This window comes from Enhydra lutris, unplaced genomic scaffold (genome assembly GCF_002288905.1).
Source record: "Enhydra lutris kenyoni isolate GAN:26980312 unplaced genomic scaffold, ASM228890v2 scaffoldscaffold60, whole genome shotgun sequence".
Taxonomy (NCBI): domain Eukaryota; kingdom Metazoa; phylum Chordata; class Mammalia; order Carnivora; family Mustelidae; genus Enhydra; species Enhydra lutris.
In genome coordinates, this window is record NW_019154144.1 from 4,499,973 (window position 1) to 4,512,136 (window position 12,164).

Sequence of the window (12,164 nt, forward strand, 5' to 3'; positions counted from 1 at the left end):
CAGCATTTTTTCTAAACTTGCATTTGATAACTCACAAAACAGAATTGCCACTAATAATACAGGGGAAATATGGAAAGGGACGATGTAGTTGCAGCCTCCAATAGACATGAGTGATGGGGAAATGAATGGACAGACAAGAGCAGAACCCCCCTTACCTGGTTTTATAGGTTGAGTTCTGTTGACTATATACAAGAGGTGGACCATAACTTGGTTGGCGTGAGGGATGGGCCCACTCATTGATTACCTTCAAGAAGAGCCATGGCAGAAGGGAAACACAGGAAAATCAGGAATTCTATTAAAAGTGGGATTGTCTGCCTTAAAAAAGTTTCCAATTCAGGAAGCCACAATTTAGTTTCTATAAAAGGTAAAGTCTGTTTTTGAGCTTGGTGGCCCTTCTTATGACCCATTTTTTGGGAGAATTATATACCAATGGTACTAAAAGCTATGGTTTCTCACCATAGCTTTTATTGAGTGTTATTGTGCTCTCTCTCAAGTTTTCAGTTTACTTTCTGGGAACTCTTTTAGAAAGTTGATGGGACAAATTAAAGTTGTGTCTGAGATTAGCTGGAAGCTAGAGGGGCTTGAGAGAGAAAACAATTGTTTGTTGAGAGATAAGAACTCCAAAAACACTCTAACGTTGAGCCAGATTGAAATGTTAAACCATGAGAGAATTACCATTTGAGGCAAATTTATTTGTTAAAGATTTAGGAATAAAGTAATTTATTTTTAATATTGTTCTGAAGTCTATTTAAAGTAATGGTTAATCGTTAATAATTTAAGTTTGGCTGTTTTGTTTTGTTTTTTTCTTACTCCAGTCACTAGCACTATCTGTGCTCAATTTTCTCATCCTGAGCAATATTTTTCCCTCAACCTAGAATGGCCGTGTCCTCTTGGCCCTCAGTACTCCCAATAACATGCAAACCCCTGACTGGGGCTCACTTCAGAGAATGAAGCCTTCCCTTCTTTCTCCCTGTCAGCTGGAATCCCAAGCACATTCTGGTTACATCTGTCATGCATGTCACATTCTGTGAGAATTACTCATTGTCTCTTTGCCCCAGAGAGGGGAAGCAATGGTGTCTTAGACCGGGCACAGTTGCTAACATGCAGTAGGTGCTCAGTGAACACAGGACGAATGAATGGGAATGTTTTTCAGCAGAAATAGTAAATGGACACCTGACTCGATGACAGCAGACTGGCAGGTTGTCCCATGAGCTGCGAGGTGGGGCTGGGCCCTTGAGTAAGGGCATTTTGGGGTTTGGACTTTTTTTTTCCATTCATGTATTAGGTTAATCCCTATGGAGCTTACCTGCGATAATAACCATACAATTATGTACCTCCTATTTCAGTTTTTAATATTACATTTAGCCTTGGGGCACCTGGGTGGCTCAGTAAATTAACTCTGACTTTAGCTCAGGTCAGGATCTCAGGGTCCTGGGATTGAGCTCCCTTACCAAATCGGGCTCCCTGCTCGGTGGGGAGTCGCTTCTCCCTCTCCTCTGGTCCACGCCCAACTTGTGCATGTGTGTGCTCTCTCTCTCTCTCTCAAATAAATAAATAAATTCTTTTTAAAAAAATAAATAAATAAAAATATATTACATTTAGAAAGAATTTTTTCAGCTGTTATCAAATGCTATGTGATTGAGAGAAATATGAGTCACAAAAGAGGTATTAATAAAATATCCTGGAAATGAAATACATTTCAGATATGTGCTCTATTAAGCCGTTGCCATGTATTCCACCATGTCTGCTGTTTTCTCACATTTTCCTGTGAATCTGAAGGCCACATTTCCCTGTATTTAGCTGGATTTTAGAGGGGTAGAGAGAAGGTAATTGCCAAAATAATTTGGTTTTAAAAATGAGGAATTGATTTCTAATGGTCCAGCGTGGCCATCTTTCCGAGTATCTCAGTCATCATATGTCCTTCCCGCTGCTCCTGGGTTAGGAAGCCATCATTGTATCACTCAGTGCCTCCAATCACATGATGTGTTTATATGGAAGTCAAGTGAGGACAAAACTGAGTGTACATCCCCTCAGTATCACCTGCCTTTATAAGAGGCTCTGAAGGTCCCCCGACAGATGGCTTCCCAGACCTCATCTTATCCTTAGGTCAAATGGAAAGAACCCCAAACTCTTTGGGGACCTGAATCTTACTCCCGGTTCTGCCACTCAACTAGGTGTATGATGCTAGACATGGTATTTCTTGTTCTTTCTGCTCTAACATTCGGTCAAGTTTTTTTTTTTTTCTAACTGCACATAAAACTAACTTAACAGCGTAAAGATATATGTATGCTCTGCATTATGCCAAAATTCTCATACATATGAAATTAAAAACTCATTAATGTGCAACATGGTTGGCATTGCTCTAATATGAAGCATAGAGAATCAGCTGCTGTTGTTTGGGGACACTCACTTACCTCACAACAGGACAGAGAGGACTTCTCCTGGATTCAATTCCACAACTCAAAAGGTATGACATCTCTTTGAGGAAAGCCAGTGCCTAGGACTGGAATTTTTTTTTTTTTTTTTTTTTTTTTTTGGTTAAATATTGTGTTCTTTTTGTTAAAGGTACTATGTGTTGGAAGCTTAAGGGCTAGAACATGTTCCCATTTTGGCACTGACACCAGCACCATGACTCCGGTTCTTCCTAATTCTGGTTTTGTCCTCAGGCAGGCGGGAGAAACTAGCTCTTAGGGAAGCTTTGTCGATTTGTGGAAGGAATATGAGCTCTAGAGTCAGGCTCACTCTTCCTTTGTGACTTACTAATTGCATGACCTTCGGCAAGTCAGGTCTTAACCTTGATATTTCCTCAGCTGTGAGGATTAATGAGTCAATGTAAGCAACACTATGGGACAGAATTAGAGACCCCAGAACAGACACGCTCTCAGAGGGAGATATTATTCCAGACCCACAAAACATTTGCTTCCACTTTTCAGAGGTTCAAATGGCACTTTTTGATGCTCTTTCTCAGGAAGCTGCGATCTCAGGGAACAGAAAAGTGTTACATCTCACGACCTTTTCTAACTTGCGCACATTGACGTAATCTGAGTAATTTCTCACTAATCTGACAAACAAGTGAGGAGGACTCAAGTTGCTGACCAGCACTAACGACCATCAAAAAGAAAAGTACTATTTATTTGAAAGATTATAGAGGTATCCACACTCTGGGAAATGACACTTTAAGAAGAAGTTTTGTCCATACTGGGTGATTATTTACTTGAGACCAACATTCACCCTACTCCCTGTCTCCCCCACCTCTACCTCATTTAATATTTTTATAAAGATTAAAAAATGGGTTTTTCTAGTACATAAGTTAAAACTTGCCCTTTAAAAATGGTAATTATTTTGCTTTTCAGAATATTCAGAAAAGGTTCTGCTTCCTAACCTGTGATGCGGCCAGTTACCTTGGAGACAATCTCCGGGGAATCGGGTCCAAGTTTGTCAGCTCTTCTCAGATGCTCACCTCCTGCTCCGAATGCCCAACACTCTTTGTGGACGCTGAGACTGTGAGTACCCCAGTCTCTGGCGGCTAATGGCCGGCCCAGATTACTAAAGGGTGGAACTTCCAGGAAGCGTGCTTGTGTTGTGGTTTGTCTGAAAAATACTGTCGGTGTTTGCAAGCAGCGCCATGTTGTGACATGACCCCCAAAGGCCAAAGTCTGCATCGTAACTATTGTACGTTACCAGCCAAGTCCAAGTCATTTCAAAGAATCAGGAGAAAAATCTACCTCGGTGCTCCCTCCGTGTCCTTGCACCTTTCTCCAATAACTCTGGCTTTGACAGCCATGAATAGGTGAGCAAAATCCCAGAGCTGCCCTAACCTGGCCCCACAATGCCAGGTTACCCAGCTGGATGGGGATCCAGAAACACTATGTCCTCATTTGCTTCCTCCCAAGTCTCAGAGACTGATCGCCCCCTGGAGGGATTCATCCAGCCTGGACTGTGAGTGATGAGTTTGAGGGTTGGTTAAAGCATCCTCTGGCTGACTGCTAAATCATGACTTCCTAAATAAAACTTTAAGCCTGCCTGACAGGTGATTTCTTTGAGGGTTCACGCCCTCAAGCGTATCACACAACCATCTCATAGGCTGAGTAATTACTGAATTTAGAACCAATGCAAATGTGCTTTGATTTCAAAAGTCTCTGAAGAATTAGTCTTTCCAGGAACTTGGTGGTTAGCTACCTTGCAGCAGGGAATGTAGTAAGAGAACCCATTCTATCTTAAATGATTTAAAGTTCAGATTAACGATAAAATCACTTCAAAAGTCTATTTGGGTCTGTCTTCACACACAGTTCAGTCGCCACTGCAGCTGATTGTGGAGCAAAGTTACAGATTGCACAGCTTACTAAAAATGGAGCCACTGGTCCCCACTTTACATTAGTTCTAAATATACTTCTCTTTTCTATCTCTGTAGCCATGCCTCATCTAGTTATCACTCTAGTTGTTTTAATACAAATGATTTTCCTGTATTTAGCTCCTGTCTTGTGGACTTCTGGACAAGCTCAAGTTCAGTGTTTTAGAACTGCAAGAGTATTTGGATACCTACAACAACAGAAAAGAAGCCACTCTCTCAGTAAGTTTTTGTGTTTTTGTGCATATACATTCAATTAAAATCAAATGAACCCCACCACTGTGAGCCCTGGGGAGGTGTTGTGATTAATCTAAGACAGGATCTTTGGGAGAAGACAAACCTCATCTGTTCCTCTGTTAGGGGCTGCAACTCCAGTCAACAGTATGGATGAAACAAAAATGATGTCTACAAATGAGAAGTTTTCAAATGAAACAAATGAGAAGTTTCATTTTTAGCCCCATAATTTCCCTACCCAGAAACTGGGAAACATGGGTATTTGCTTGATATGTCTCCTTGTCAATGTCTTTAACTTTTCTCAGAGATTTAATAAAATTGTTAATTACTTCCTTCCAGCGTTTGCCTCACTTGAAACTAGATGGGGTGGATCTCAGCTCTCTCCTTTTAACTACTCTCTGTAGCTGCCTCTCCTGGCCTTGACTCCTGCTCTTTACTCTCTTTTTCCTTTGTAGATCTAGACTGTAAATGTTAGAGACAAAAGTGATCCAGAAACCAGGCATGCAGACCCCCTGATTTTTGACAAGTAATTATGTGTAATATCTGTGGGACACTTCTTATAATATGCCAAACACTATAGAAAAAGCCTAGATTTTGAAATCACATGGACATGGGTTCAAATCACAGCTCAGCTGCTTAAGGGTTAGTGAAATGGGTAGGTCACTTAACCTCCTTAGCGTAGATTCGTCATCTGTAAGATGGCGATAATAATTAATTTGCAGAATTGTTGTAAGGATATAATAATATAGTCATAGCATGTATCCTTTCCTGTGTCCTTTCTATGTGTCCAACATGATAAGAGTTAGATATTTTAAATTAAATCATGGAATGCTCACAACTACCCTGGAATCGCTATTATTGTCCTCATTAGCTAGGATGTGGAAAGTTGGTATTGAAACCCAGGTCTACAAGATCCAAAAGTCCATACTCTCAAACACAACACAGTATTGCCTTTTAAAATAGAAATAACCTATGTAAACTGCCCAGCACAGTGCTTCATACACAGAAAACATTCATTATAAAGTTACTTGTTTTTTGTTTGTTGTTTTTGTTGTTATTGATCTCTTCATCATCTACCCAAGGGTGAGAGTCCAAACATTCTACTATAACAGTTTCCATTGTCTTCTATTTTGTGGCTTTATTGGTCATGGCTTTCCACCTTCTCTATCATCAGTTCATAAAAATAATCCTTCCAGGGGCACCTGGGTGGCTCAGTGGGTTAAAGCCTCTGCCTTTGGCTCAGGTCATGGTCCCGGTGTCCTGGGATCGAGCCCCACATCGGGCTCTCTGCTCTGCAGGGAGCCTGCTTCCACCTCTCTCTCTATCTGTCTGCCTCTCTGCCTACTTGTGATCTCTGTCTGTCAAATATATAAATAAAATATTTGAAAAAAAAATCCCCTCAAAAAAAAAAAAAAATCCTTCCATTCTTCTTGGTGAACAAACCACTCTTTTGATGTCAGATGTGAATTTCAGTTCTTCACGGCTTATTGTTTTGTGCCTGGGGGTTCCTTGTCACATCTGTATTAGTTAGTATCTGTATTAGTTACTATCCCAAATACTTAAGGACGGCAGAATCTCTGAGTAGCTGAGCTGTTATTTTAATAGCCTTTCTTACACTGAAATAGACCTGCCCCCACAGAAGCCACCCAATATCACAGAGAGGCAGGTGGGCCATGAGTCCAGTTGCATGGTCCAGAATCTGCCATCCTATGAGGAATGGTTGGTATTATCTCCAAATTTCAATTACAAGAAAGGTTTCTAACTGTATATGATATTTTTAAGTTTATACATAAAATAGGAATGGTCTGGTGAAACCATCCTCCAAGAATATTATATCACAATGCTGAAATTACATATTTAAATGAGCATCATATGGGGACTGGGTGGCTCAGTCAGTTACGTGGCTGCCTTTGGCTTAGGTCATGATCTCAGGGTCCTGGGATCAAGCCCCACATCGGGCTCCCTGCTCAGCCGGATGTCTGCTTCTCCCTTTCCATCTGCCCTGATCATGCTCTCTCTCTCAGTCTCTCTCTCTCCCCTTCAAATAAGTAAACAAAATCTTTTAAAAATATGAAAATTTAAAAATGAGCATCACCGAACCCACATGAATAGATATTTTAATCTCAAATAGTTCATCTTTAACCAGAAAAAAATAATTTCAAAAAGGCATTACAGCAAAATTTTATATTACTATGATTAGAAGCTTCATCAATTTTCCCTGACAGGACTGATGATAAAAATGTTCCAAGAACATCACTGATTTTACCTATGTCTGCATCTCTTTCTGACAACAGTGGCTTGCAAATTGTAAGGCAACATTTGCAGGAGGATCAAGAGACGGAGTAATTACCTGTCAGCCAGGCGACTCGGAAGAAAAGGTAATGAAAACCTGTTAGAATTTATCTTTTCTGTGCTCTGACGGCGTGTGTTGATTTTGATCCACCCGAGAAGCATAGAGCATGAGAAAGGAAGGTGCACAATGGGTCACCCCATTACATTCACAAGAAGCCTATTGGCTATTGTAAGACGGAATGATGTTCAAACCACGCATGACTGTGTGTTGATGGGACTTGTGGGGAGGGGAGTCTTATTTTTGGAAAAGCAGAGGTATAAAAATGATCTTTTTGCTGGCCATCATTTAACTATACTAATCATTTCCTAATAAATCTGCTCTTCCTTTAGAATATAAAACCAAATTTCATTCATTCTTCACCAAATCACTTAGTTTTGTCAGTGAAGGAAATCTTTGTTGACCTTTCAGCAATCACTCTATGATAGATATGTCTTTTCCCCTTTAGAATTGTTTTAATATACACCTCAGACCAACTGACTTACAAATGTGTGCTGTATCGTCAGGGCAGTGGGGCAGAAGACTATAAATGGATTAAAATAATTTATTCTGCAATTATGTACTAAGTGCCTCCTATGTGGTCCACGTGGTAGATATGATAATGAACAACAGACAAGCATGCACTCTTGTGGATCTTCCAATCTTGTCAGGGACACAGACATTAATCAAAAAATCATATAGGTGCAAATAGCAATAAGTGGTACTCAGGAAAGAACCTTAAACTATGCAAGAAGGTAACAAAGGACCCTGATCAAATGTGGGGGGGGGCAGTTCTGAGAAGCCTTCTTCATGGAAGTACCATCTCAGTGGAGATCCTAAATAGGAGCCAGAGGTAGCCAAGTGAAGGAGAGTGAGTGGAGAGCCTGTGCAAAGGTCCTGAGGCAGAAGGGGATGTGACCATTTGCAAGAAATGAAGAGAGCCTGTGTGGCTGCAAGTATAGAAAGCAACTTGGAGAAAAGTTTGAGAAGAGTCTAGGGAAGCTGGCAGAAGCCAGACCATGTGGGGCTTTGGTGTTTATCTTCACAGAAATGGCAGGCAATTGAAATGTTTTAATGCATGGGTAGGATTAGAGTCAGGCTCCTGCATTCTACTCTGGAAACAGACTGAAGTGCACCACAGTGGATTAGGGAAGGCAATTGAGGAGGCTGCTGCCCAGTCAGGCAGAGGTGCTACCTTGGAATTATATCACCACTACTGAAAAAAAGCATTTTGGATTGTGCAGCCTTCAGGGGATGAGAAACCATCTTTCTGTGTTAGACACAGTGCTTTGCTAACGTGTAAAAACAAAAAAAATGAGGGGTAAAAATTTTCAACAGAATACCAGTGGTTGGATTCAATCTGGTCATTGTTTTGAGTGAGTTTGGAGTCCTCAGGGTAACTATCCTCGCTGTGGGTGAGTCCCCAGGTGAGGCCCTGGGTAAGTGTTAGTGAAGGAGTCCAAGACTGAACAAGCAAACTACAAGACTGAGAAATATCTTAGATAGGGTTCTAACGCGTGGGTTGCATTTACACATCATGGCCCTTCTTGAGGACACATTTGTATCTGACATTGTGTCTTACAGAAAACTTTCATATCCCTGAAGTCATTAATCTTCCTGGGTGTGGGAGGCTGGGCAGGCAGTGGCAGCCCCATTCTAGATAAGGAAACCAAGGTTGACTGGTCCAAGGCTTCATGGTTGATAGGCGAAGGGCAAAAATCATGTCCTGGCCACTGTGTCTGGAAACAGGCAAATGTACATAACAAATGACATATCTATAATTCATTTTTAAAATATGGGTTTTGTGACATCACATGAGATGTCTCCAGTAAGCATAGCTGAATGTGCAGTTCAAAATACAACAGACTCTAGACTTTCCATCAGTCCCTGCATATGCGTCCGTGATGTCCTGCCTCAAATGACTTGTGACTCTGATTGTCACTGAATAACCTTTGAGCATACCCCAGAAGTAACGTATTAAATACATTATACATCATATATACACACACACGTGCGTACACACACACACAGGCTATGTTACAATTTTTTGCCACCCAGTAGCATTCACGCCTTTTGATTCCAGGCCCAATCCTCCCTCCACTATACTCTATTAAAATAAATCCAGTCCAGAGACACGTTACCAAGTTATGACTTACAGTTAGCAAAAACCAAGTTCAGTTCATGATATAGTTTGTCTGGTGGACTATAAAAATAGTTGTCTAAACATTTACCCTCAATCATCTAATTCTGTTATATTCTCTAATAATCAAATCTTAATCAGGAAAATGTAATAATACAGTGCAGATTTTTGAGAATGAGGGTTAAAACAAAATTATTTATTTGTTCATTTGTTTACAGCTTCCTGGTTAAATCTAAAAACTCAGGACTTCCGGTTAAATTACCCTCTTTCCAAAACATTCTAATTTTCTACTATGTGTCTCTGTTGTGCTTATAGTTTATTTCTATGATTTTCTTGTGTTCAGTTGCTCCCTCACCCATTTCTTCTCCACGTCCCTAGAAGAAAGATTTCTGTTGTTTTTGCTTAATCTTCTTGCTGATGGTTTTTTTTCTTCATTTCCTCCTCATCAACCCCTTTCTGTGCATCTCTGTTGTAGTCGTGGTTCTTCTCGTCCCTTTTCTTTAGACTTCATTTCTTTATTCAAGTATTTATACATGGCAACTCTGTTAGCATTATAATAAAGGCTTGAGAATATAGACATGGAAAGAAGAAACTAATCGTTTTCAAACACTGTACATATAATTGCATTTGACCTTTTACAGCAGTCCTTTGGACAACAGTCCAAAATTGGTTTTTCCAATTTTGCAGATAGGAAAGTTGAGGCTGAGAGGCTACCTTTGCAGGCCAGATTCTTCCCACCCCACAGTTTATATTTAGTCTAACTCAGTTTAAAGGTAAAAACATATGTGGTGCAAAAACAATGAATACTGTTATGCTGAAAAGAAATAATTTTTAAAAATAAATAAATAAATAAATAAATAAGGTAAAAACATACACATAGATAAAGGCTAGAAGAAAATTTCCAGCATCTGGACAAGACCCGGGTGCCAATCATCATGGTGCTTGGACTGCTGTTTTTCTTATAAGAGAAAAATGTGTTGCTGTACTTAAGGCCCCCAAGTGAGGAAGTGGAAAACCAGACAGGGAGTGTGTTTCAAGAAAAATGAGCCACCCTTTAGCACCCGCTTGAGAGAGTGTTACTTTTGCCTGTGTGAGAAACATCTCTATGTATGTAAGACGCAAGCGTCTGTCTGCTGACCTTGCTTGCTCGGGTGTCTATTAGAGGAGAATTCTCAGTGCATGGACAAAACAAACAGTTTCTTTGAAAAAAAAAAAAAAAGTGTCTCTAATACTTGGGAAGTATTTTTGAGGGAAGGCTTATTTTAAAAGACAGGCATGATTAGTCAATGATTTAGGCTTGTGGGTGATTATTAGCCATTCTCCTAGAATATCGCACAGCATACACTTAATAGAACATAAGAAGAGGAGTGTGATCTGCTTGGGTCTCATAAGAGCAGTTTCACTGATGTGCAGACCCTGCTTTACCTGTGTTTCCTCAGCCCAAGCAAGAGGAGGGACAAATCTCTTCGTGATCTAAATCAGCACTTCTAATTAAGAATTTGGGTTCCCACTGACCTCTCCATTTCCTTCTCTGACCTTCTCCAATTCATCTAAGGGCAGCTACCACTAGGTAGTTGATGTTAGTAGAAATGTGGGTCGGGGAGAAGAACCCCCGCTCCAGGTGCTCCAGATGGCAACACGAGGCTTAGACCTTCAACTAGTGAATACCACTCACCTCCCGGGTCCTGTGGGGCCTGGCCTGGCAAAGCTGGGGCTATTTCCATTTCACTCATTATAAGTGATGTTAGTTGGCACAGTCCCAATTCAACAGGTTATTTCTGAGCACTACTGGAACATTTCACTCTTCGGACTCATTTACATTTGGCCCAGCTACATTTCATCTTATATACAAATCGTCATTCCAATTACTAGGGTCTTTTTGGACACCAGCCCTCTCAGTTATGTACTTACTATCCCTGTTACGCACTTAGTATCCCTGCATAATCTATGCACGAGAAGACGGCAACCTCTGTTCTTAACACAAACCGAATAAGACAGGTTGCAGTTTCTGCAGTTAAATCGTAACTCATGAAACATCACCCTTCAGATAGAGTCAATTACTCTTCTGTAAGGAATCCTTTTCCCTGCATTGACTGGAAACAAGTGTCTCCTGATGTTAAAGTTTTCTTAAAAATAGTAAATACCTCAGGCTGTGTAATCTGTATCATAGGCTTAAAGGTATTTGTCTTTCAAAGCTTTGAAAGATATCCATGGCTGAGGTCCAAAAAATTATTCAGCGACACATAATACAGTAGTCATGGTGAGCCAGCCCCGAGTGATATTAGCAACGGGCGGGCCCATGTTGATTATACCCACTTAGGAGATTAAATGCATCTATGTATTCTTGAGTAAGGAAGCTGCAACCTTAGGCTAGGTTGTCTACATTTTATCCCATTTAATTTAAACCAGTGGCTTTCAGAGATTAACTATGACGAAAATAAAAGCTATTATAGTACACTGTGGATCATCTTCTGTCAGGGTGAACATTTCTCGGATTTTTACCTGGCTGCTAATGGTTGTAAGCATAGAACTCACTTCAGAGCAGAATACAGAGAAACCCAGATGGCTATGCTACTGTAATGAACAAAAATTAGATTATTCTGGGCTTTTAAGCTACCCTGCCTATGATCATTTTTTAATGTCTTGGTTTCTTGATCTTTTTTCTTAGTTTTAAGAAAACATACATCTAAATCCAATGTATAAATCAAGTTGTATTAGGAGTGCAGGAATAAGGCTTGAAGAAAATCCTTCTGGCCCAATAAAATAGTGCCATTCCCATAAAATTTTCAGAAGAATCTTAAGTCACGAAAGCATAAATACGTTCACAAAGATTTATGGAGGGATTATTCTCAAAACCTGGATACAGGAAAACATTAGCACGGGAAGGATAAAAGGTTTTAACATTTTCCATAAAATCGCCCCCTAGAAAGGCACTTTTCACTGTCTGTTTGGGAGCTCTCAACGCAAACGAGGCCCCAGCCTGTGGCCTAGGAAAGGATTGTGAGACAATAAATAGCAAGGCAGCTTGCACCAACCTACCTAAAAAGGAGCGTTTAAGAAGGATATTGAGAACTGGTCTGTGTCAGGCTGGCCATCCCCCAAGAAATACAGTT

At 40.4% G+C, this 12,164-nt stretch overlaps 1 protein-coding gene across 1 annotated transcript in view; it reads left to right on the plus strand.

The window, feature by feature from the left end:
• LOC111158548 (FRY microtubule binding protein) overlaps positions 1-12,164 on the plus strand; it is a 266,086-nt gene that overhangs the window by 238,570 nt on the left and 15,352 nt on the right. Inside the window, exons 56-58 of the mRNA XM_022520645.1 lie at positions 3,354-3,503; positions 4,472-4,570; positions 6,877-6,960. Of these exons, the coding sequence (XP_022376353.1) occupies positions 3,354-3,503; positions 4,472-4,570; positions 6,877-6,960 (333 nt within the window). The remainder of the gene's footprint in view (positions 1-3,353; positions 3,504-4,471; positions 4,571-6,876; positions 6,961-12,164) is intronic.